Genomic DNA, 27,268 nt, shown 5'->3' on the forward strand with positions numbered 1-27,268 from the left:
GAACAGATTAGAAGATGCAGAAACAACGCCAGACACACTCAGCCATCTCATCTTCGATAAAGGAGCCAAACACCCTCACTGGAGGAAAGATAGCCTCTTTAATAAATGGTGCTGGAAAAATTGGGCATCAACTTGTCAAAGATTAAAACTAGACCCCTGTCTCTCGCCATGCACTAAACTAAAATTGAAATGGATTATATATCTAAATATTAAAATAGAAACTCTGAACCAGTTGGAACAGAGGTTAGGCAGAACTCTTGAAGACATTGGTGTAGGAAAAGATTTTATGAACAAAACCTCAGTTGCCATGAACTAGCACAAACAATCAACAAGTGGGATCTCTTCTTATTAAAAAGCTTCTTGGTTTTGCCGCCTGCTGTGCAAGCACAAGAACACGAGTTTGATCCTCAGTACCAAAAAAGAAGCTTCTGCACAGCAAGAGAAACCACCAGCAGTATGAAGAGACAACCCATAATGTGAGAAAAAATCTTCACCTGCTCTTCCTCAGACAAACATCTACTATCTCGACTCTATAAAGAACTTAAAAAGATCAGACCTCCCAAATTTAAAGACCCAATCCGAAATTGGGCATCTGAAATGAACAGGCATTTCTCACACAAAGAAGTAGAAATAACAAATACATGAAAAAATGTTCAACATCACTGCTCATTCAAGAGATGCAAATGAAAACAATGCTGAGATTCCACCTCACTCCAGAAAGAATGGCTGCTATCATGAAATCAACCAATAACAAATGCTGGCAGGGCTGTGGGGAAAGAGGAACCCTGCTTCACTGCTGGTGGGAGTGTAGACTGGTGCAAGCACTGTGGAAATCAGTATGGAGATACCTCAAAGAACTAGGACTGGAAGTCTCATTTGACCCAGCTATTTCATTGCTGGGGATCTTCCCCAAAGAATTAAAAGAATCATACCACAGTGATATATGTGCACCCATGTTCATAGCAGCATAGTTTGTGAGAGCTAAAACTTGGAAACAGCCCAAATGCCCATCAACTGGAAACTGGATAAAGAAAATGTGAGGTTTTAATAAAATGGAGTACTACTCAGCCATAAAAAATGAGAAATTAGAGACATTTATACCTAAGTGAATGTACATTGAGGTGATACTCTTAAGTGAAATAAATAGGACACACATGTATAAAAACCGAATAGTTTCTCTGGTGTGAGAAACTGAAAGTGTAAATAAGGACTAAAATGTATAATAGGTCATGTGAAATAGGAAGAAAAGGGGCAAAGGGGAAGGAAATGGGAGGGCTGGGGAAAGGATAGAAGGAATGGGATTAATATGAGAAAATGGAAAAATAGGAACAAAATCTTTGTAAATAGGGAGGAATGGAGGGGTTGAAAGGAGGGCTGGGCAAGGATGAAACATAAGAACCAAGAGAGATTATGTAAAAGTGCAAATTTCCAATGATGAATGTCATTATATTGTATACCTAAAATGTACCAATGATTAGAATGAATAATCGATAATGCAACATAGGAAGAAAAGGTCCAAAGGGGTAGGGGTAGTGGGAGGCACAGGGGAAAGGAAAGAAGGGAAAGGAAAAATGATGAGCAATGGAAAAAATGGAAATAAAGTCTTTGTAAATAGGGAAGGGTGGAGGGGGTGAAGGGAGGGCTAGGAATGGGGAAAAAACAAGAACCAAGATGCATCATGTAAAGGTACAAGTTCCCAATGAGAAATGTAATTGTGTTGTACACCTAAAATGTACCAATAAAAGAAGTTTACAACAACAACAAAAAACCTCACAGCAGAACTTTAGCCCCAACTGAATATCTCTTTCTTGGCTGTTGCCCTGACACTAAGGTCAAGTATAGACAAAGCACAAATAGCATTGCCACTTCCTGTTCTTAGATCTAGGTGAAAATCGTTTTTTAAAAAAATCATAATTCAGCACCAAAAGGAATTTCAGATGCTTTAAAAACTGGAATAAATTGAGCAAAAAATTGACTAGATACATGATTTTCAAGGAAACAGAATATTTACTGAACTAGACAATACAAATGAACATTTAAACCTGGGCTGCCTAATATGTAATCTTTGTCACAGAAGTATTTAAATTAATTAAAACTAAATGAAATTTAAAATTGCATTTCTTGATCACACCAGCCACATTTCCAGTCCTCAGTGACATATGGCCAGTCGCTGCCATACCAAATAGAATGGAACATTTCTCACCACTGCAGAATGTCCCATTTGCTGGTGCTAGTTTGAAAAATTATAATTACAGAAATTAGAAGAATGGCAAATAAAGGCAGGATATAATGAGAGAGAAAAGGCCAGAGGTGGATTCGCAGGAAAATAGATACATTTTAGGTCTTTATTTTATTTAATAAAGTAAGTAAATAAATGTCTCAGGAGATACATAACTAAATGTGTCAGAAATGAAGAAATTGTCAACCCTTAATTGGTGGGACTACATACAGTATCCAGGGGACCTTGAGTGAGAATATCCTTGGTATTAGCATCCCCATCCCTTGCGTAGTTTCCAAATTATACCTCATCCCTCCTCAAAACCTGAGCAGTTGTCAGTGTCTGTCTCCAGACACTCAGAAGAGTTGAAATTAGTCTTGGGTGTGCATTAAATAATCAAATAACTAGTATTTTTTAATGTGGTAGTTTGTGGAATGATTTTCATTCTTATGCATTAGCTGCTTCTTGTCATAGCCTGCTGGTCACAGACTTGCATTCTGATCATCTTGAGTGAAAGAAAAAGTAGTAAACTGCCCACACTGATACATCTCTAGAAATAGCTCCATGATGGCAGATCCAAAGTCTAGCTTTCCCTAGCCTGGACAATGGCACAGAAAGGATTCCATCCATACTTGGCACACAGAAATATGTTGGGCCTGTGAATGTCTTTGGTCATAGACCTCAAGAAAGGTTGAAAATACCCAGCCCAGAAAACAAAATTTACTTTAGTACACTGCTTAAGAATCTGAAACCTGATTCCAAGATATACTTGACACATCTTCCTTTTTCTTCAGCCCTCATCCCTAGCCACTTTCCTCTCTTTTATAAAACATTTTGCACTTCCCTCCTCTTATGCCTTTACTCATGGGGTTCCCCCAATGGGGAATCCCTCCTTTTTCACTCTACTCCACCCCTCAATAACCCAAATTCTACCTATCTGTTAAGATGATTCATCTCAATTACACATAATTCTTTATTTCCCCATCACATATCAAGAATTTACTTGACAGGAATGCTTTTCTGTTTTGATAGAGATGGCTTTCTCTGAAGGTCTATCCTCTCCTACAAATCTAGTAAATCCTTTGTTCCCTCCTCCTTTTGCTCCTGCAGAGTCCACTGCAGCCTCTGACACACAGTTCTGAGACAGGTAAGGTAACTTGCCCAAAGCCACATGGATTTAGATACAAGGAATTCAAAATCTTTCCTTTCCATTAATGCATTGTGTTTTATCAATAATAATAAATGTGGATTGAGTTTTTTCCACTTTGCATATATTATTCTTGATGCTATATATAAAATATGAAGGATCATTACCCATGATTAATTCAACCTATTCCATATATTTTTCTATGATTATAAATTCCCAATTGTTATGGAAGCATTTGGTGCCTACAATGAGCTACAACCTATTCATCTTATCATTTTATTATTCTCCATCTCTGCTATAACCAACTCAATCATCAAAGGGAATTTTTTTCTAAAAGATGATGTTTCAAAATTATTTTTGGATCAAAGACTAAATTTATTCTCAAGAAAATTCCTACTCAAGTTCTGAGCCAGTAAAGAAAAAAACTCATCTTGGTGTAAAGATATATTCTCATAGATTTTTTAAAAAAATAACTGATGTGACATAAAAGCTCTCTCGCTATTTACAAGGTGAACAGCGAGAATTACATAGAATAGGTTATTATTGTAATTTAAGGGCAATCTTCTGCAAGGAAGTGAGAATGGAAATGGGAACATATTAGTTGCTCAACCTTATTTAATGTTTATGAAGCCAGGGGACACACACACTCAAAACTTTCCACTCACACAAATAAGCAGTCATGGTATAAAAATAAACTTTAAGCAACTATTAATTATAATTAAAGTATTTAAAAAACAAGATTCAAAAAACTTATAAAGTCAAGAGAAACCTCTCTCCTGATGGGCAGTATGCTAAATGCATGGCTCTTTCTTGTTCTTTGTTATTCTTTCTGCTATGTATAACTTTACAAAGTGGCCTTTGAAAATGTGTTTCAACTTCTCTCCATTGTGTGACACGATAAAAAGCTCTGCCTTGCTCTTAAAATTGCATTTAACAGATCTATTATTTTGATAGATTGGACCTTTGTAATAGTATACTTAATGCTAGAATATAGCTTTCACTGGCTTATTCTTTTCTAATTATTGGTTGAGATTACACTATGGTATGTTATGAATACACACACACACTCACACACACACACATATAGTTGCTACATGCTTTTTTAAAAAAACTCAATCTTCAAAATCACATACAACTTGGCTATTTTCCTTTCCTGAAAATGGCTACCTTGGTTTATATCAATGGTGTCTCTGAGGATTTTAAATGTAAATATAGACTTAATTTTTCATTCAAAAATCACTTTTTTGCCAACCTCCTCTTTACACCTCAAAAGCCAGGAAATGTGCCAAGATTTTTAGAAAGTATACTTACTTATTCTTCAAATGTACTTGGAAGAAGATTAAAGCATGGAAAAATAAAAGCAGATGAATAGGATTTGTAAACCAAAAGATGTATATTCAATTTATTTAGTTGTGAGTGCCAAGAAAGAAAAAGAGAACAAGAAATAAAGAAAGGGATAGGGGAAGGAAGGCAGGCAGGAAGACAAGGTTAAAAAGTTAAGGCAACAGTTTTTTTCTTGGGGGGGGGGTTGTTGTTTGTTTGTTGGTACTGGGGATTGAACTCAGGACTTTGTGGTTGACAGGTAGATATGGTGCCACTGAGCTAAATCCCAGCCCAGGCAACAGTTTTAACATTTTTCACCTTAATTAATTATAGCTATCAAATTATTAAATTAACTTCTTTTTAAACATGTATATAAATACCAGTCTGTCTTTTATTTGGTGAGGATAATGAAACAGTTTTGCAAAAGGGGTATTTTTCATGGAGACATTGGGATCTTACAAAGACAACTACAAAGAGTCATAGTTTGTTATGTGAACAACTAGATGGTTACTGATTCATAAAAGTACAGAAATTAGTAAGTTGCCTTGCTAAGTGACCTACTAATAAAAATATTTGGTCATTTCCAGTACAGATGCCTACAACTTGGGCATCCTGGAGAATATTCACAGGCAGTAGGAAATTCTAGAGACTGGTATGAAGTTGCCTTCTGGTGTTTCTAACTTTAAAAAGATTATTAATCACTTACAACAAAATAGGGAGAATCAAATTATGTTATAGGAAATTTTTTTACCTGGGTTTAAAATGCCAAAAAGTTTATTTTCCTCTCAGTATCTGTTAGTCAATTTCAAATGACAATTGAATACTCTTTAGAGAATAGGGGAGGAAAATAGCACTTAAAAGCTAGTGTAATAAAATTAGTTTCCATTTTCATCTACAACTATGTGCAATCGGCTCAGTACAAGCAATGGCTAATCCAGCGAGTCTGCCTTTTTATAAATCTTAGGACAGCAAGGATAACAGAGTTGACATAAGTTCCCTAAGGAATTTAAACTTTCTGTGCCTTAGTTTCTCCACCTGTAAAATGAATTAATAATAGCAATTACTCCACTGGGTTGTTAGAAGAATTAAAGGGGATTTTTATATAGCTTTTCTAACTAGTGAAGGCACTTAATATATACATAGTAGAGAAGAGTTTGAAGTCCTTTCTCCCTGGCCCCAAAGTCCCAGGCTCTGTCCACTAACCCACACATAGGGTGAGCACAAGGAATGGAAGTCTAAGTGGTCCTGAAGAAATATTTAAACTTCAAACTTTTGACAGAGTCCTAATATTTAAAGGCCAAATCGTAAATTATCAGCAGCCACTTGGAATTCTAATGAAAATATACACTGTTTCTTACCCTGAACTAATAGTGAGAACAAATTCCTGCTCTAAACTGTGGGCAGGTGTATCAGAAGTGTGAGGCTGTCATACTATAACTGAACATCATTATTAAAAATAAAAATACCCATGTTAAAAATTATTTTTGACCCATAGGGAAAGGTGCCAAATTATATAAAACAATATTTAAATCATTGTTCAAAAAACTTTCTATAAGCTAGGGCTCTCCATAAAATAAAGAAAAATGGCAGTAAGCCAAACATAACTAGTATATACAGTACTGAATGTTTATAGGGTAAATTATATCAAAACCTCCTGGAAAATAATATTAACACAAACTCAACTACAAAAAGAACCAAAAGAAATTCATATTTTGAGACCAAGGCAATTACAGCAAAATGACTGATACATCTTTATCGACACAGTCAAGAGACAGTAGGTAAAATAAAATGGGTGATCAAATTTTCCTTATAACTTGACAGACAAGCATATTTCTTTGACTTGAATACAATATTTCCCCACTTAAACATGTATGGAACCAGGATGGGGACTAATAAATAGAGAACCGTAATCCATTTTGATGGCAGCTAGTGATACAGCTGCCACCGTGTGCACATGTAAAAACATGGCCACTAGGCCAGGTGGCTCAATTGTAGAAATGCAAGCCCATAAACCATATAGCGACCATTTGAGAAAACAATTACTATCTGAAAACCTTCTGCAGACAATGAAAGGTAAGATCAAGAAGAGGTCCTATTAGAACAGCCTTAATTGAATGTATTTCTCCTGGCTTTTTGGGTGTGACCCCACAGGTAATCTCTAAGAAAAGTGAGGTCCTCCCTATAGCTCCCCTCTTCTAAGCCCTCTGGATACTGGCCCATAGTCCTCCGCTCATAGTGATATAGGTACTTTTCTAGCATTTATTTCAAAACTGTTCTAGCCTCTACCCATTACTCAGTTCCAAAGCTTCTTCCACATTTTTAGGTATTTGTAACACCCCACTCTAGGCACCAATTGCTTTCTTAGTCGTTTTGTGCTTCAATTGGCACCAATTTCTTTCTTAGCCTTTTTGTGCTTGAATTTCACCCAAACCTTTCTCTGAGTTTAGATTCTGAAACTTTCCCTGGAAGGCTCAGGTCTCAGGAACTCAGGCACATTGCCCAGTGCCACCTCAAGCCTCTGTTCCCTGCATTCCAGTGCAGTATCTCAGCTATGGCTCAGGAGGACCCAGGTCCAGCTTGGGCTACCACTCCAGAAGGCCCAAGTGATGAGAACTGCTCATGTCCACATGGTGCTGTGTAGGTTCTAAAGAAGGCATGGAAACACTGTTATGTCCACCTTATTTCAGAGGATACCTTGGAGAGTGCATGGCCTGCTGCAGCAGCAAAGCTGCTACACAGAGTTCTCACCAGGACAATGCTGAGTAGAGTCAAAGACCCCAGACAAGCAGGTCCACCAGTGTGCAAAGCCAGCCTGGGGAGCTACAGGGACCTGACTCCAATGCAGAAGATCTGTGGTGCAAAGCCATGAAGGGTGGGGTCACTTGGAGCCTTGAGGGCCCAAAACCCACCCTAGGAACCAGATAGCAAGACAAGGAGGCAAGAACAGGTTATTCTGGAACCTTAATGTTTCCCTTCTTGGGCTTGGGTCTCACTTGGGAACTGCTACTGCTTCCTTCCTCCCTATTCCTTCCTTTGGGAATGTGCATATCTAACCCATACCTGCCCATATTTTATTTTAGAAGCATTTAACTTGTTTGATCTCACATATTGACAGCTGGACAGCAACTGGCCTCAGGATGAGGTGCACCAGAGTCTCACTCATACTTGATTGAACTTAGACATCTGAGTTGGTCCTAGGATGAGTTAAGACTTTGGGGGCTACTCGTTTAGAATTAATGTATTTTGCATGCAAGTGGAAATGAATTTTGTGGGCCAGGGAAAGTTACTATGGTTTGAATGTGTCCCCACCAAAACTCAGATAACGTCAATGTGATAGTGTTACGAGATGGGGCCTTCAACAGATGATTAGTTCAGAAGGCCTGCTCCTTTGTGAGTGAGATTAGGCCCATATAGAAGAGTCTTCATACAGCATTGGTTCTCTTGCCCTCTGCCACTGCCATGTGAGGTCACATCATTTCTCAGCATCTCTGGAGCCTGCCAGCACATTGACCTTGGACTTCTCAGCTCCCAAACAGACCTATGAGAAAAATTTTCTATTCTTCACAAATTACTCAGTCTATAACAGCACAAAACAGACTAAAACACTATTTTACCAGATCTCTTCCCTCAAGCACCCCTCTTTTATGGTAACTCCACTCTTTCCTATTTCTTGATATACAGTCCTTACATTTGATTCTGTATTAAATTTGCTTCATCATAAAACATAAATGTTAGGAGGCTTAAAGTGACAACACTGTTGAGACTTAAATTCCAGGATTTTTTTTTAAGGGTTACAGGCTTGTATCCTTGGGTAAATTACCCAAAACTCATCTTTACCTTCATGCCCTCATCTGTAGGATGGGCATAATCTAAAGATGGGAAAACATCATAGAGTTGTGGTGACAACTGAATGAGATAATACATATAAAGTGCTTCAAATTGCCCTAGCATGTATTAAATGTTTAAATGTTGACAACTGTATTTTTAAATGTTGTTGCTCTGTGGTTGATTCAGAAATGCAAGCTTTTTTTCTAACATATCTTGAAAATAATTTTAATTCATGAATCACAGACTTCTTTGATGTTCCCGCCCCTGCATTTTTACCTGCCAAAACTGCCTAGTAAGGACTCATGTTTCTTCAACATAATATTTCTATCAGTTATCTTACATGTGTTTGAAGGGGATGTTATTAATCTCACTTTTCAGATGACAAAACAGACTGGAAAAGATTTAAGAATGTGCATAAAGTCACACAATGAAGGGATCTGGGATTTGTGTCCAGGTTTTTTTTTTCTTTTTTTTGTATCCAGGTTTTTGTAAATCTAAGCTTTTAAGGTTCTCCTCTTCATTCCATGTAATCCATGCATACTAGGGGAAGAAAAACAAAGTGTGTAATCATTGCAGTGTTGCAAGGTCCCTCTGAAGTCAAGCCATTGCAATTCTCAGCAGATTTGTTGGCTTCAAACTCAGCTTTGAGCAAACCTGTATCCTTCCTAACTATTTTACTCTGTTTTTTGCCTTCCTTTTGGTAGACAATGACTTTAAGGAAGAAATAATTTTTCCAGGGACAAAATTAAGGATCACAAATTTATATTAAATATATCTAAATATACATATACCTAAAATAGGGTGTGTTATAGCTTGAACCTAGATGCCCCCCAAAGCCTTGTGTGGTGATAGGTGGGGCTTTTCAGAGGGGGCTGGATCTAGAGTGTATGATGCTGGGATCAAGGGTATGTTGTTATCAAATTAGTTCACTGATTGGTTTGGTTAGTTCTGGGTAGGATTAAGAGTGACCCACTCTGGGTGTGAGTGGTACTCCTCCTAAGGGAAGCCTTATAAAATATAAGGGACAGAAAGAGGACTGTTGTGGCTGTTGCTTGCTTACTGCTTGCTGCCTTCTGACTGCCCTACTTTGCCATGAACTGTTTCTCCTCTGTGGCGCCCCTCTACCATGCCACCCTGCCTTGGACCCAACCAACTATGGACTGAAACCTCTACCAACTGTGAGGTACAATAAACTTTTCCCCCTTTAACTTTGGGTGTCAAGTATTTGATCCCAGTAACGAAAAAACAGGGTGTATTCAAAATTAGCATTTTTGTAGAACAGACTAACAAAATTTTTTGTATTTTGTCTAACAGAATATCATATCTAACATGTACTATAAATAATAAGTTCATTATCCATAGCTGGATTAGTTTTAATTGCAGGGACAGATTGATATTTATTAGTTTTAATTGTAGGAACACATGACATTATTCTCACAATTCAGAGTAGGAAAATATGATGTAAAGAAAATTTTAATTCAGTGTGTTATTTCAGTGTTTGTATGTGCCTTCACAAATTCCAATGTTTAGCACATTTCTAAAAGAAAAACTTTGTTGAGTCTATAAAATTTTATTTGATACATTATTTGTATTTATGGTTTTATACAAAAGGAAAACAAGAAGTTGGAAGACCTGAATAACAAAACCACACCCCGAGGTAAACTTCTAGTAAAGGGAAATTTAGTTGCTCATATTTGTGAAAAGAATGTTACCCTACAAACACAAAGGTCATCCTGTTCCTCTAAGTTCCCTGAAAGTAGGAAATGCCATGGTAGAATCGACTCACTCCACCTCCAGGTTCAGTTTTCTTAGGTATATGAGAAAGTTCAGCCAGCCATAGATTAATTAATTCATATCACTGAACACTGACAGGGTGTGACACAATATGTTAGGTACTAAGGAAGTACCAAACTTAGTGAGGGCAACCAGATGTACTTATAGCTTGGTAGAGGTCATCAAACATACCAGACTATGTCATGCAGTGACTTGCCCCTACAGAATATGAGATTATTCAGATAACATCTGTTGCCTAAACCTTTCACAAGGTGTGTTTGGCAATGCTACTGAATGATTTTTACAGATGGGAGATGAAAGGTGTACAAGGAAGTGACTTAGACAGCTCTACTCACCAGGAAAACTAAGACTGGATTTGGGATTTTTGATTTATAGGCAAAGACTTAAAATTAAACGTATGTTCTTCATTCAATGTATCTATTTATGAATGCTGTTATATAGATAAACTTCCAAAATGAAGCTGAAGTTAAATTGATTGAACCAAAAGGGATGTAAAAGAATGCATGCTGAATATATACAGTTCAGAATTGGTGCTCCTTATTCAAACAAGAAACAGATGAGACTCCACAGATAGCCTGTTATTGGTACATGGATGTGTTTTAAAGGATAGGAAGAGGTTGGCCAAAAATGTCCATAATAACAAAAATGCATTCTGTCTTCAGAGTCACTCTAGAGTGGGGGAATAGTATTCATTTAAGATCATTCAAGATTCTTCTTTTAAATTAAAGAAAAATCTTCAGTGGGGCAGCAGATGGAATGAAACTAGAGGTATTCATTACCCAGATTCAGATGAAAGACTTCAAAGGCTGCCTTATATAAAGTGATTTTATTAATGACACAAACCATCTTATTCTTTAACAAATACTTGCTGGTGAGCTTTCCTGCATGCGTGTATTTTGCTGTTTTTAAAAAACTACATTTTAGTGCTATCCACTAGTATCACAAAGTATGTTAAATGTGCTTATAATAACAAGGAAGATCTGAAGTATAGCACATTAAAGCAGAAAGATCAGGTTTTCATTCTCTGGTGCCTGTCCCTACGGAGCATGGGCCCTACTTGGAACTTTGGTTTATGAACACATGGTTAAGGCCACAACTTAAAACCACGGATCTAAGTTCAAACTACGTCCAATCAGAAAGATGAGTCTTTTTCAAAGATGTCAAAGAACACGTTAGGTATACTTTCTGGGGTCAGAGGATGGGAGAACATCACCTGTCTGCCACTAACCTGATATGTTATCATGGGATGTTACAAACCCCTGGGTCATTAATAGTGTCTTAACTACACGACTGCTGAATCTTCCTAGATCATCTTTAAGTTCTCTTTCCATTTCTAAAATTTAAATTTTTACCTATTCCTCTTGATATTTACCCCACATCTTTCTTACTTTTAATTTATTTTCCTGCCTTGTATTCAGTTGGGAATAAAGTTATTGATCATCACCAACGACCAGCACATGACATTTATATATAACCCGAAGCACTGTTACAAAACTTCTTCAAATTAATGTCTTAGGGATAGCTATTGTGCTAAGTACATACAATAATTATTGTGCTTATACAAAGTCTTGAAGCCAGAAACAGTCATGTTGGGACTCAAATCCAAGACTCTAGGTTTAAGGACATCTGGGAGGCTTGCTGATCTGCAGTTGACTGACAATGTTCAGGTGATACAAATTCAACACTGAAGGAGCCACAGAAGAATCACATGGACAGACACCTCACACATGGTCCCTCCCACCACTTACCATAGCCTCACCCCACCTCCCTTTGTGTGAACCACTGCACAGAATCCAAGAGAAGGCCACAATTATTCATATGTAACATCATACAAAAAGCATCATAAAAAAGCATCCAAACACACATGATGATTGTATTTTGCATGCAGTGTGGGGAGTCTTACTTTTTTTCTTTCTTTTCAGTTAAAACTCTTGCTGACCTTAACACTATGCTATCACATACATTCACTATTGTCAATTTAAACAATTACAAACTAGCATATTCCTCTGTGAAAGATTACAAAAGAGGCCAAGGCAAAGCTACTGGTAAAAGCCATAGCATTTATTGAAGGTAAGATATAAGTTTGCAAATCACAGAGCTGCCCGGGCATATAGTACACGTCTCCTAACGATGTTCCAACTTAGCCTTTTAGAGTCTTCCATACAGTCTCTTAAAAAATAACTAAGAAGTGTCAATTTGCAATTATGTGTACAAATGTGTACAAAGAGTAGCTTTCAATGAGAATCAATCTATGCTTGGCTACTTCAACATACACAGGTTGATTTTTCAGGCCTATGCAGCCATGCAGACTCAGCTGTATAGGTAGAACTTTCTAACGCATAATGGCTCTAGTGTCCCAAGTAGGATCAAAGAACACTCTCAAGCTTAGGGAATAGGGCAACCACTGCAATGAACAAGAGAAAATCTAACACAGTGGCAGTAAACCTATGGCACACACACCACAACAGGAATGCCAAGTCACCCTGGTCAAGGTTTGACAAATTATTAGCATGGGTACAACAGTGAAGATCACATCAATTGTGCAAAAGCACACCAAATGCAAACTTTTACCTTTCAATAAAAAGATGTATCATTGAAAGTTCTGTTATTGTGCTTTTCTTTTAAGACAAAAGATGTTAATGTATGAGTTATTTTTTCCTAAACTAAAACTCCTCAATGTTCAGGTTTAATTGCAGTGTTGACACTTTGCAATAAATAAGTGAGTTTTAGGTTGCAGTTTGGGGACATGGTCTCTTGAAGGTTTGCTATCACTTGTCTAACATTTGTCCTATACAATATACCCACTTTGTCCTTGACATCATCAACACAGCAGTTAATATACAAAATTTCATCTAATAAAGGGCATGTACAAGATATATCTATAAGACAATTTCCATCTTAAGTAATGTTTAGAAGCTGACTTATTTTCTTTTCCTTTTCATCCAGTAGAAGGAAATTTGGGGGTAAAATTGTAAAAAAAAGAAAATAAAGAAACAACCTCCCAGCTCTTAATGTGGAATTTAACCTCTTGATTTCTTCTAAAGACATTTTTAACTGCAACCATAAAAACAAAACTTCATTTCCAATATTTAAACAATTTAAAAGAACATATCTATTTTGATAAGAAAATTAGTTCATTTTTCTAAACTGCATATCACTTTTCCTCCTTTTATCTTTTATGGAAATATTTAAAACAGTGATTAATGATCTTGGACTATAAAGTTATTTGAATTTGCTCATTAGAGATTAATAATATAAAGTTGCAAAGGATTTTAAATCAAAGAATCTAATAGTGTAAGATATCTGATGTAGGGGTATATAACTGATGACTACTGAGAGAAATAATAATAGTAAAGTTGGAAAATTCTCAAAAACAAAAGCCATACTGATTTGCTTTGTTCTCCACAATCTGTTTTGTTTTATTTAATAAAGTACTTATGTATGCCCCTACGATGAGTTTACTCAAACTTATCAGAAGATCTTAACTGAGAATTCTGTGATAGTTGACACATCTGCTTGAACCTGAGATTTTGATATCTAATTAAATATAACATGTAGGAATACATGTAAGTCAGACATTTTATCCAGTATTTTTTCTTTAACTTCTTTTTCTTCTTCTTCAAGCCTCCATGCAAAAGATCCGTCAACAGCACTCAAGGTTCTTAACAGAGAAAGGTCCAGACACCCTGATCTCAATTCTCAAGCAGGTGCTTCCCAGTCACTGGCACGGCTGGTTTCTCTTCCAGTGGAAGAGTTTGCTGATCCAGCGTGGTCTGTGTGGTCTCTCGGCTGGATTCATCCCAGGAGCTGCTATGGATGGAAACCGCATATGCACTTCTACTCTGAAAATCATAGTCATGGTACCAGAAGAAAATGCACATTGGCCACTCACTCATTTGTACTTCAAATTTATAAACCTGACACTGTTATAAAAACAGGAATGAAAATAAAATAGCTTCATCCATGTCCATATGACTATTTCCCCAGAACTGAAAAGTGCTGACCTTTATGAATTTGATCACCGTGTTTTAAGATTAGATTCTTTTCATTCAGTTCTAGAAATTCACTGCACTCCGACCAAGAGCAGACAACCTAGTCCTTTAAAAAAAATTTTCCTAAAAGAAAGCAAAGAGGCCTTATTCAGTGGGCCTAAGGCAGCAGTAGGGGTTGTCAATTTATGTGCGAGTTTTCTAGTCAGTTTTAAGGTAATCTCTTCCATATAAGAGGACATGGAGAAGAAAATTAAATGTCAAGAAAGGAAGGAAGTGAGGCACTCAGCACCTACCACATACCAGATCTGGGCCAAAAACTGTAAATGGGTAGAAAATATTGAAGTCTTAAGCCTCTTAAGAAACACAGGGAGCATTTATTTTTCCCTTTTCACAGACAAAGGAAAAGAAAGTTTAGGAGGTTTCATAATTGCTTGAGATCATTCCCCAAATTACAGCACAACAAGTCATACTTTTAACAGATTCATAACAGGAAAATACCATTAGAATAATTCTAGAATTTGAACTAAGATCTTAGTAGCTCCAAAGTGAAAATGCCATGCTTATTGTTGCTGTTTATTTCATAATCCCAAGGTGCTGTAAATGTCTGTGGACTGAGAAGCTGCCTGAGTTTCTGGACTTACAAACTACTACCCTTTGTTGCTATAGATTTATTTTCTCCAAGATATCTGGTTTCATCTCCCCACTGGTAAGAAAGGAGCCCTTAAAATTATTATAAACTTGAGAAGAATTTTATGGGAATAAAATTTCTTCCCACTCTCTCAAAATTTTAAAATGTGGAATAAATAGGACACACATGTGTAAATACTGAATAGTTTATCTGGTGTGTGAGAAATTAAAAGTGTAAATAAGGCTCAAAATGTATAATTAATAATGTAAAATAGGAATAAAAGGTCTAATGGGGTAGGGGAAGTGGAAGGGGTAGGGGAAAGAAAAGAAGAGAAAGGAAAAGTATGAGAAAAGGAAAAAAATGGAAACAAAGTCTTTGTAAATAGGGAAGGATGGAGGGGTTGAAGGGAGGGCAGGGGAAGGGGGAAAAATAAGAACCAAGGTACATCATGTAAAAGTACAAGCTCCCAATGATGAATGTAATTGTATTGTATACCTAAAATGTACCAATAAACTTAGTGGAAAAAACCAATCTTCTAAATGTGGAAATTTTGCTATAATCCCCCAAACTCCTCAATATTAGAAAGTAAATGTTTATAATTAATCACTTGATGTTTTAGGAAATACAAATCAAAATGATCTAGACTAGAATTTTGATGACAGTCTTGTTCCTTAGTCAATGGCTACTTCCTTCCAATACTAAAGACCTCACCAGCATTTAGATAAAAGGAAAAACACTGAAAAACTATTCTTAAGAGTAATTACCTCCACAATTCATGGTAAGAAGAATTTCTTCTTCTTATAGTTTATGTATTACCTCATCTTTTTTTTTTTTTTTTGTACTGGGGATCAAACTCAGGACCTTGCACTTACAAGGCAGGCACTAGAACCACTGAGCTAAATTCCAAGCCCTGTCTTACCTCATTTTAATTTCATGCAAAGGATTAGTGGGCTTCCTTCAATGTTTTTTTGCTTAAAGTTTTCTTCCTCTAGCTTTAACTAAGGAGTCTATCAGATCCATTAGTTTTTCTACCATTCTAAATTGTGCCCCTTAACTAGGTAGACCTGTTAATTTCAAATTCCAATAGCAGACACAGAGAGATTTAAATTTGACAAAATAATTGGAGTTAGACATTACTCAAATGGAAAACAAAACTTGAAATGACCTAAAGGCCATTTTTTGGTTGCAGTAGATTGCATCATAACACCCAGGGTAAAAATAATAGATTTTTCAGAGATGGGATCTTTTCTAGCCATAGTTCAACAAGTGTATGCAGATGTACATCTGTGAAATAAATCTGCCACAGGGGCTGCACCGGGAAATAAGGTCTCAAACAGGAAGCCATTTATTATCACAATAAACTGCATCAGGAATCTACACAGACTCTTCTACCCCTTAATCTAGTTTAGAAATTTTAAAGATACCATTTTACTTTCAAAAAGGTGAGGAGAGTTGTTTGGAATACAATCCTTACAAAACTGCAAGCTATGATGGTTTAATACTTTCAGAATTTAATTTCCTTACATTTGGATTAAAGAGCCAGATTTTACTCAGTGCTTAACTTTATTCTAATCTTGGATTTTTTTTTAACAGTACTGTGTTAAGATAGCCCTTAGAGACCTAATTCCTTTCTAGGGACCCCTGAGTACCAGGAGGACAGAATAAATGTGACTCTCTTTTCCTTTGAGAGCTTCCTATCCTTCTTCATGGCAATGCTGATGTGAATTTATATCTTTCATATCTTTCTAAGTAGCAGAACACAGTCCTGCTCTAGGCGCTCAAAGGTTGCCAGCCCCAGGAACATGTTGCATCATCTGTATCTTCCTTCCATGATCTCCTTTCAACTATGCTTTGGTCCCATCAACATGGCTGCATTTTCCAAACAGAAAATAAAACTACCAATACCCAAAGGAAATAACAATTAGAAAAACAAATTAGAAAAAAACTCCAGGTTCACCTTAATCTCCCTCCCCCATCTAGTCTCCTTCCCAGTTGTTGGTAGATAGGGCTTCTGAGCTGACTGCCTGCCTTGCCATCCCCAGGCCTGCAGCAGGAAGCCCACTGAGGTCGGAGGCAAGATAAGGCATTAGCTCAGGAAGGGCTGGGTCCGGGGCAGTCCCCACCAGGGAGGAGCATTCACTGCATAGTAAAACAGCTGGCATTTACTTAGTGTATGTCAAACCTTGACACTCTCATTAGTCTTCCCAATAAACCTTAGCCAGATCAAGTTTTTTAAAAAAATTGAGAAGAAATGCTCTTCCCTTGGGGATGTTCCTTCATTTGTCAGCTTTATGACTGTGCCTCTATATGAAATAACTATGAAAAGCACGCTAAAATATGAATTCCCTCACCATTCTATATAGAATTATATGAAATACCACACCTTAATGAAAACAAAGTCCTATATGAAGAAAAATAATATGTATATTAAAACATAAAATTAAGGCTACTGTGTGCAAGATGAAAGCTAATTGAAAATGATATAATTTCTAATTGATGTAAGACACCTACTTTCTTGGATTATACTTAAAATGAGTTATTATCCGGATGCTTTAGCCACCTCATCTATTTTCACCAAGAAATATCACAAAATGAAGGGAAGAATCCCAAGAGACTGTGTCTCATGACAGCATATCCTCTTACAAATGAGCTCAGAGTTTCTTTCCATGTGACATTTTGCTGCCTTTTTTCTAGCTCTTATAAGTCATTACCCAGTTTACTAAGTTGATCATTCCAGAATTTTTCCAAGCAAAAAGTTAAGCTGATGAGTATTTCCAAGGTCACCATGCATCTCCCTTTTTGAAAGAAGGTTCTACATATGCCCTTTTCCAGTCTTCCGGCACCTCATCAGTCCTCCACGAGTTCTCAAAAATGATATCTAGCGGTTCTGTGATGACTTCGGCCAATTCATTAAGTACTCTAGGATGCCGGCCATGGGGACCTGTGGATTTGAACATATCTGGGTTATTGAAGGTCTCCTTTACCCATTCTTCCCCTAGACCATCATGGATTCCTGTTCCTGTTTTCCAGTCATCTTTGTCCCTTCCTGCTTACCATGTGGACTTTTGAAAAAAACAGCTTTAAGCATCTTTGCTTTTTATACATCAATGTTCTCTTCACGCCAATAAAATGAAGAATGTATTTCTTTTCAAGCCTATTTTTTATTTTTTTAAAAATCTACATTTTCCCTTTCTATTCCTTGTAAGAAACGCTTAAAAAATAAAGTATACTTTCTAATAGTTTGCATTCCTAAATCACATCACTTGATACCACACATTAGCAACCTCAATGCCCTGAGAGACCAGGCTAAAGGGAGCCTATTCCTGCCTAAAGGCTCTTTATCTTTTCAACCTGTATCTGCATGTGCTAATTCAAAATGCATCATCCAAAATTAAAAAGAAGCATCACAATTATTTTTAATCATTATCATCTGTATGCATAAACAACTTTTTTCACATAGGCTTTTGAAAAGCATAGCTGTACATGAGATGGGAAGAGATTAGAAAGGATTTCTTACAAAGCAGTAACCTCAAACAATTCATTTGTCTGTGGTCACCTGTGACAAGGTTCCCAAGTTTGTATTACACTAATCATCTGCAAACTCTGATAGGTGTTGACAGTTTTAACTCCTTCATTGTCACAGTGATCCCTCTGAAACATGGAGACAGCAACAGACTACAGTTCACTGGCCATCTGTCACACAGTGCTACATACTGAAAATCTCTTCACAAACCCATAAAGGACAAAGGAGAGAAAGAAAAGGCGGGTTTGAAGAGAACCGGATAGCTGAGTCTTTCCTGGCATTTTTCTGCTGCTTCAATTCAACTATTTAGTTTAATTGGAAAAGCTTTTGGAAAGGGTTGAAACATTGTTTTATTTTTTTTTTGTCTAGTCTGTCTTTCCAACCTTACACCTAGCTTTATCCTTTGAAGCTTAATAAGTGCCAAAAAACCCCTCACAATTGGCAACACCATGAACACTCTTTTGAAGAATTATTCTGCACATTTCTCTAAGGTACAATAATTTGTTTCAGCACATGTCATTTTCACCCCTGCACCAATAGCCACCTGCTGATGGAAATATGCTAACTAATATGTCATTATTTATTAGTTTAGGTCACACCATCAAGCCAGCCCATCTAAGTGGATAGAAAGCAAGTTACTATCCATGCTCAGGAAGCCTTCCTGTTTCTCTAGAGAATCAAGCTATTTCCAAGCATCCTTTTCCTTTTTGGCCATGACACTAATAAAATATCTTAATAATAATTAATATATTCAGAAACTCACCCTAGAAAAACCTTCTTTATGATCTGTGGAAAAATAATGTTCCACCTATCTTGACAAATCAAGTTGTTGGAGTGTCATGGAAGAGGGTGGGGGAGGGGTGAAAGGAAATCCTACAAATAAGGGAAGTTAGTTTACTATAAAGAAGAATAAGCTACTGGCTATTTTATTCTCCAAGTGAATAAATGAAAAGACATTAACAATGAAACTTCTATTTACTATTGAGGTAAGATAACTAGTCATTTGTGTCACACACACACAAAAAACAAAAAAACAGAACAGAAAGATCCTTAGGCTAACTGGACACAGAAAGGCAGCTAGGAAAAAAAAAAAAGACCACATTGAAGTCTGAAGTCTGCCCTGTGCAAGGTAGAGTTCTTCTGCATGAAGTCAGGAAGACGGTCTCGCCTACCTTCCATGCTCCCGCAACATACAAAACAACAGGGGATGTCTTTGGAGGCACTGTCACCTGGCCATTAACACATCCTACAAACAGCTTGTGTGGAGATGTGGGTCATGATGCCGTTTCATAAATCTAACCACAAGCCAATAGCCTCCATTACCTCTTGTGCTTTCGGGTCCACAAAAACCAAGTCACATTCATTCAACAAGCCTAGCCTTGCAGTTCGCTATTTTTCATACTTTGGGGAAGAGGGTGGGAGGCAGACAAACAGGATTTCCACAAATTGGGTCATGGAGAGTTTCAAGATGTGAGAGCAGGCACAGACAACAGTAATTAGCTGAGCACATGTTGCTTCATGATCATGAGAAACATAAGTAATTTCTCTGTTATGAACGGCCTTGTGCTCTGGTGAATGACACGCACTGTGGCATCCCAGAGCCTGGGCCTGATAGACCCACTCTCCAAGCAGAATAGAAATGAGCAGATCTTGTAAAAATTCTGGCAAGTTTGAGGTAATTATGGGCAAACATGCATTCCACAGATCTGTTCTCCAATCACACATTTTTCCTATTTCATTCTCCTCCTAAATCATGTGTCACACTCCTACAAAATTAAACAAGTCTCTCATTACTCCACCAAGCAAAACAACAATCTGCTCACAGGTCTTTCTGCCTGCTTTCTTGGTGACAGGACAAGACTGACTTAAAAGTCATGAAAGTAAGTGCCTCAAGCAGGGTGTGTTGGCCTACCCCTATGATCCCAGTACTCTGGGAGGCTGGAACAAGAACAAGTTCAAGGGCACCCTGGGCCACTTATGACTTAGCAAGACCCTGTCTCAAAAATTTTTTTTTAAATGTTTTTTAAATTTAAAAAAGTATTTTTAAAAAGGCTAGGAATATAGTTTAGGAATGAAGGAAGGCAGGCATGCAACCAGGTGTCTTAAATTTAGTCCCTTCTCAAAGTTCATGAAAATCAATGTTGGGAAGAATAATTACTACGTGATATTTTAGTTTATAATACTCCTAAAGTTCCCCTTCCTCAATCCCTCCACTTTCTTTCTTTCTTTCTTTCTTTCTTTCTTTCTTTCTTTCTTTCTTTCTTTCTTTCTTTCTTTTTCTTTCTTTCAGATGGGGATTTGCTATATTGGCCAGTTTATCCTCAAATTCCTAGGTTCAAGCAATCCTCCTGTCTTAGCTTCCTAAATAGCCAGAGCTCTAGGTGCACACTACAATGCCTGCCTAAGTTTTCTTATTTTCTTATGTTTAAAGATAAAGTTTGTTTTTTTTAAAAAAAGATCTACAGCAGTTTCCCTACAGTATGTCAAAGTATCATCTCCCTATTCTAGGAAACCGTGGCCACAGGGCTTATCCTCCAGCTTGTCGGCTTTGAGACCTTACCTTAGGGCACCCAAACCTTACTCCCCAGCTGAACTATGGCTCTCAGTTTCACTTCTACTAGACTCATGGGGCACGGGAGCCTCCCATTTCACAGTCTTGCCAGTTTTCCCACATTGATCTTCCAATCTATGTTAGAATTCTAAACTGACAAATAAGGAGGGACCAAAAGGTTATTCAGTGCAGAAAGAAACTATTACTCTGTGGTTTAAAAATTAAGATTCATGGGATTCATTTTTTATCTGTTGATTACTTTGATTTTTAACTGACTTTAAATCTGTTACTCTATTGAGCTTGTGATTTTTTTCCCCTAATTAAAGGCATCCAGAGCTCTCTGAAAGGCAAAACCATTTAAAAGTTCTTTTTCTGTTTTGATATTCTATAAGATGTAGTTGAACTGGAGATTTAAAACCAACAGACAGAAATTCTCCATACTAGAATGCTCCAATAAAAAAGTACAACTGGTCTGTCCAATGAATATTCTGTGCAATTTCCACACAGTTTAAGGGGCAATTGCCTCAGAAAAAAAAATGAATTAAGCATAATGGTATGAACTTGGGCTTCTCTTGGATGAGAGAGGGGGTACAAAGCTGAATCTTTGGGTGGTTGATAACAAGACATACGAAATTTTTTAATTTATCACATACTTAAAGTTTTCTGACTTTCAACCATGTCACACTGCCTGTTATTATGAGGCCAACAAAGGTGAGGATTTACTTAGAAGGGGCTTCAATATAGCTTCATTTTAACTGTAAGCCTCCTCAAGGGCAAAAATCATATTTTATACTTCTATCTCCTACAAGAACATTATATTTAAGGTTGTCCACCATTATTGCTGATTGCATGACTCATTCATAGTATAATTTTCAGACATAATTTTTCACCAAACTTAGTTCCTATTCAGAAATTTCAGTCTAGAAAGTCAGAGGGGGCGTATACATTCCCTTGTCTGAAGAAAATTGATTGACAACATGCTCACTAAACCTAACTATTCTTCATGATTATCTTTCACTTTCCTGAAAGACCTCTAAGGTTTTCCTCTCGGCATTAGTCCTGGAAAGCGCAGGCTGGCTCCCAGATCCCAGGTCTGCAGCATGCACTAGTATTACACAATCAGCTGGTGTTGTAACATGTCCTGATGTGTCCCTTGTCTACTAGAGTAGACTTACAGGGTAGACTTCCTAGGATTCTATATACTAGAAAAATGTTTGGCCTCCTGCAGAATGATCTACATAGATTTTCTTTTTTTTAATTTCAGAAACAAATACCCAAATCTCATCCAATTATAAACTGTCCTGGCCAAGTATCCAATCTATTTTCACCATGGTGTGTCCTTGGTAGGTGCTGATTTAGTGTTCTGTTCCAGAACAAATTAAGTAGATTATAAGAAATTGCCTCCTCTGGACCTCTGATTCTAATCTTCACTCAGGACTTAATCTGCACTGTTTCAGCAAATGCAAAGTATGAGAAGCTACTTGGAAATTTTCCTACCCACTTATCATTCAGAAAACTCTAAGGAACAAATTCAGAGGCTAAAACACAAAAGCATCTTTGTTGATGCTATCCTCAGGGCATTAACCGACTTTATAATTTTTCCAACTGAATAGCTATGTAAATTTCCGACTTTTTATAAAAGCACTTTGCTGTACTCCTCACTGACTGCTCTGAATAAGCTATTTTCCCACACAGAGAACAACCCACAGGGCTGTAGTCTGTCAGGGGCATCAAGTCCTCCAGGAGATTGTTCCCTCCATTGCCAGGCCTCTTCAGGCCTGGAGTCAGAAGAAAAGAGCAGGAATTTAACTGCCAGGAATTCTGCACTATACTTCTAATAATTTTATAATAGTTAACAGCTGGTCACAACAAGAAGCCAGGGCTAGGTCAAACTCTTTCAAGAAGCTTAGTAGTACAGCTATAAGGAGGTAACCTGGCTGTTGAAGAGGGCAGTGATTTTAAAAACAGAGAGCTCAGGCATATTTACAGACTGTGTGAAAGGATTCCATGGAGAGAGACTAAGAGAAACAAGCAAAGGGATAATGAGAGGCCACAGTTATCATTGGGTCAAGAGAAATCCTTAAGGAGAGTTAGTCTCAGAGGGAAGAGGGGTTAACTCATTATCAAAAACAGGGCAAAGGAAGAGCAGCTGGGAAAAGAAGCCAACCCATCTGGAGATGAAGGAGGGAGGGAAAGACATGAGGAGCAGTGGAGTTCTTCCCAAGAGTGAGAGTCCCAAGGTCGCCTGCAGGAGGGGCTGGAGGGGCAAGGGCAGAGCTCTAAGGGGGAAGAGGAGGGGTCTTATGCTAGGAAACTGGACTGGATAGTGTGGAAAGACAGTGGCATGGGCCTTCAGTTTCTTTCTGCATTATGCTTCAAGTTCTTTAAATACCATTCCATCCTCGATCAAGACACAAGACACGGGCACTTAAATCTCCAGCACACAGAACTGTAAACACCAGAGTGCTAACCATGAACAGCCACCTCTCTGGTGCTGTTTCTCGAAATCTATTCCGTGGCTATTTAGATGAAGCACTTTTGCCGATTGGATCTCTACCCAGGCTCCTGGGCCACTCACTCCAAGGTCTCTTCTCCCTTCCTCTCTCTCTTCTCTCCCTCATATACTTTCTCACTGCAAAACAATCCATTATCATGTACTAATGGTCTTGGAAATCACCACCAACAGTAATGTCCTTACTCCAATTATCACCAATACAATTGCTAATAAATAGCAGGTTTGTAGTACATATTCTGATGATTATTACCTCCTGCCCCAGCAACAGTGAAACTGACTACTAATATTTATTGTGGAGCTCTCTCAGAGGCAGGCACTGTGTTAAGAATGTGTCCTTACATGTAATATCCCCTACTTCTCACCTTTTGTCAACTGTATGATGATCCTGGACCCAACTTTATAAATGAAGAAGCTGAGGCCTTAGAATGTAAAGAGTCAAGTTGCTAACCAGGGGCAGGTTGATTCTATCCAACAGCAAGACCCAACCTAGTCAAATTATTTCTGCACACTAGAATCATTCTCAATTGGGTTCTGTGGTGGTTTGCTAGTGTCTTCCAAAATTCACATCCACCTAGAACCTCAGGCTGTGAGCTTAGTTGGAAATCGGGTCTTTTGCAGATGTAATTTAGTTAACTATCTCAAGAAGTCATTCTGGATTTAAGAGGGGGAGCTCTAAATCCAATCACTGATTTCCTCCTAAGAAGAGGACACAGAGAAATCCAGAGAAGGCTGCATGAAGACAGAAGCAGAGCTTGGAGTGATGCTGCCACAAGCCAAGGAAGGTCAGAAGACACCAGAAGCTGGGAAAGGCAAGAAAAATTTCTCTTCTTAAGCCTTTGGAGGGAGCACAGCCCTGCTGCCACTCTGGCTTGAAAATTTCAGCCTCCAGGGCTGTGACAGAGATGTTTCTGTGGTTCTAAGCCACTCAGTTTGTGGTGCTTGTTATAGTAACCCTAGGACACTAATGCAGAGCCTTTCTTGAAATAATTTCTCAAATGCTCTTAGGAATGTTTATTGCTTCACTTATTGAGTAGTATATGCAAATATGATTTTAGGCATAAAGTATTTTTTTATCCAGAATAAAAAGTGTACAAAATGTTTGTTTAGATATAATGTTTAATGCCATACACAGTGTTGTAGTCAGGGTTTGAAAGAATTTAATACAAGACATATAACTTTATAAGATTATGTTAAAATAGTTACTCATAAAGTCAAATGCAGAAGAGTGTGAGAGATCTGTCCATGCTGGAGACCCGAAGAACTCAGCCGAGGGCCTGGATCCCACAGTGATTTCCTCCATAAGTCCAACCAGAGGCCTAGAGCCCACAGCAATGTCGCATGCAAGTCTATATCGAGGATCTGCACCACAAAGGCCCAAGAGCCAGTGGTGAAAGCTACAAACTCTGTGCTGGCAGGGTGAAGAATCTGTGCCACCAGGCTGAGGGATCTGCATGGGAGCCAGAAAGAGATGCTCAAGGCAAAGACCAGAGCTCCCTCAAGAGACCAGCTGCCATCCCCAGCAACAGCAAGGACCCAAGCTCCTCCAACAAGGACAGCCAAATTCATATCAGGAAAACCAGCCACAGCAAAGCTTCTCCTGAAAAGTCAGAAGCATGCAATCTTCCCCTCTTGTTCTCCTTTTATGCAACTGGCAACAATCCTCAGGTGGGTCTTCCATGCCCAGAGCCAGGCTAACTCAGTTCAGCTGGGCTTTCCCACTTAACCTGACTATTAATTAATCCACCACACATAACATACACAGAAAATATTTGAATTCCTCCTATTCAGTAAGTCATACAAACTAATTATGGAAGAAAAAGTAATTTATAAAAATTCATTTAGAAGATTGCATTTATACGTGGACTCCATGTCTACTAAAATGCAGACTGAGATTTAACTATTTGCTATAACATCAAAAATAGCAAATTATCAGTATACAGAATGATGTTTTTTTATTTTGCTAAAGTTATCTACAGGTTTATTTATTCTTTACTTGACTATTTGGGATTTGCTTTAAGCTGCAAGATAAGAGAAACTGTTTCAGGGGTTATTTTCAGGCATTTCTCTACTAATAACACACTATAATTGTAGATACAATTTATTTCCAATAAATTAAAATAGACTATAACTGCCAGTACTTTTTGTCTTGATATCAGTTATTAAAGAATAAGTTTAACGTGTGATATAACAATATTTAAGTTCTATGAGGTTTTATTTTAAGGAAGAAAATACTTAGATAATTATCAGTGATATATTTAATGATATATAATGAAACCATCATCATTCTCAACTTCGAAAACTTTTTAAAATCTCTGATAACTAAATAGCCTCCAACTGGAAAACACTGCAATATTTTATACCAGATACTCTCCAACACTTTTGTTCTTGGAGGTATTTGCATTCTTAAAAAATATTGAAGATTCCAAAATGCTTCTCTTTATATGGATCCTAATTATCAATATTTATTGTATCTGCATTTATAACTGATAAACTATTTAAAAATAACACTAGCAATGCACTATATTAACATATTTTTATGAAAAATAAGTGTATTTCCCAGCAGAATTAAAAAGAGAAGCATCATTTTACATGTCTGTTTATGTCTGACCTGATGAACAACTAGATGCTCCTATTCAGTTTGTGAACTATGTTTTTTAGATGAAATATATGAAGAAAATCCAGCCCCACACAGATGTGTCAAGGAAGGAGTATTTGAATAGCCTTTTTATATAACTGTAGATGTGCTTTTTGATACTATGCAAATGATAACAGGTGGCATCTAAAAAAAATCAGTTGCAATGTGAAATCTGAAATTGTATCAATGAATTTTTTGTACCCTGTCTATGCTACTAAACTTACTGCTCTGTCTTCTACTTTTAATGGACTCTTTCCCATATGTATTTTTACATCATGCATTAGTCACTGGAAAGTGCTAGATTCCTGAGTTATGCAGACATTCCAAATGTTGACACACATAATTATTCCACATGCACACTTGCTGCTATGAAGGATAGTGCCCAGGAAAAGGTTTAGGAGTAGGGTGTAGGAGAAAGGGCCTCCCAGGTAGCCTGATTTGGTTGTAGGGAAAGTGGGCACAGGGTGTGTGGGTGTGTGCGTGTGTGCATGTGTGTGTGTGGTCACTAAGGCATAGAATGAGAACACATGGGACCTATTACCTCAAACCCTACCAGCACACCCCCAGGGTTCCCTGGCAGGCACCTCATCTGTTCCTTCCAGGACAGGTGTGAAATCCCCTGGGGACAGCAGCACTGGGCTAAGGATTTGCTTTGACTCTGGATTCAAACCAAAGCCCTGTCATTTGCTGGATTGGTGGCACTGGGTTCATTCAACCTAACCACCCTCTGCTTCAGCTCTCCCTCTATAAAATAGGAGCAACAGTAGTACCCCCATCTCAGAGGGATGTGATAAAGATTATATGAGCTAATATCCATAAAGCTGTTGAGAACAGTATCTGGCACCATGTAAGCCTACCTAACTGTCTAGATGTTTTTCCTAGCATGTACCCTATACAAAGACACAGAATTATGTGTCTTAGTTCAATCACCAGGGGACGTAAACCCATCCCTAAAGAGGTATAGATACTTAGGCACATATTTAGAACAAAAACATAATGGATGTTTGGCAGCATTATTAAATTAGTCATCCACAAATGTTATTAAAATAAATCATGAATAATGTGCATGCTTTAAGCACTGTTTAGCCATTAACTTTTTAAAAGTTCATTTAAC

General features: G+C 37.6%; 1 protein-coding gene across 2 annotated transcripts in view; it reads right to left on the minus strand.

The window, feature by feature from the left end:
* The window catches only part of Samd5 (sterile alpha motif domain containing 5), a 425,986-nt gene that overhangs the window by 357,451 nt on the left and 41,267 nt on the right, over positions 1-27,268 (minus strand). The window contains exon 2 of one of the 2 annotated variants that reach the window (XM_004856904.4): positions 12,351-17,871. The exons of the other annotated variant lie outside the window; for it this stretch is intronic. Coding sequence (XP_004856961.1) covers positions 17,809-17,871 — 63 coding nt within the window. The 3' untranslated portion in view covers positions 12,351-17,808. Of the gene's footprint in view, positions 1-12,350; positions 17,872-27,268 lie in introns of those variants that run through there. 2 annotated transcript variants of the gene reach the window in all.

Source organism: Heterocephalus glaber, unplaced genomic scaffold, assembly GCF_053883595.1.
Source record: "Heterocephalus glaber isolate CG9 unplaced genomic scaffold, H.glaber_assembly_v1.0 deba00001593, whole genome shotgun sequence".
Lineage (NCBI taxonomy): Eukaryota > Metazoa > Chordata > Mammalia > Rodentia > Bathyergidae > Heterocephalus > Heterocephalus glaber.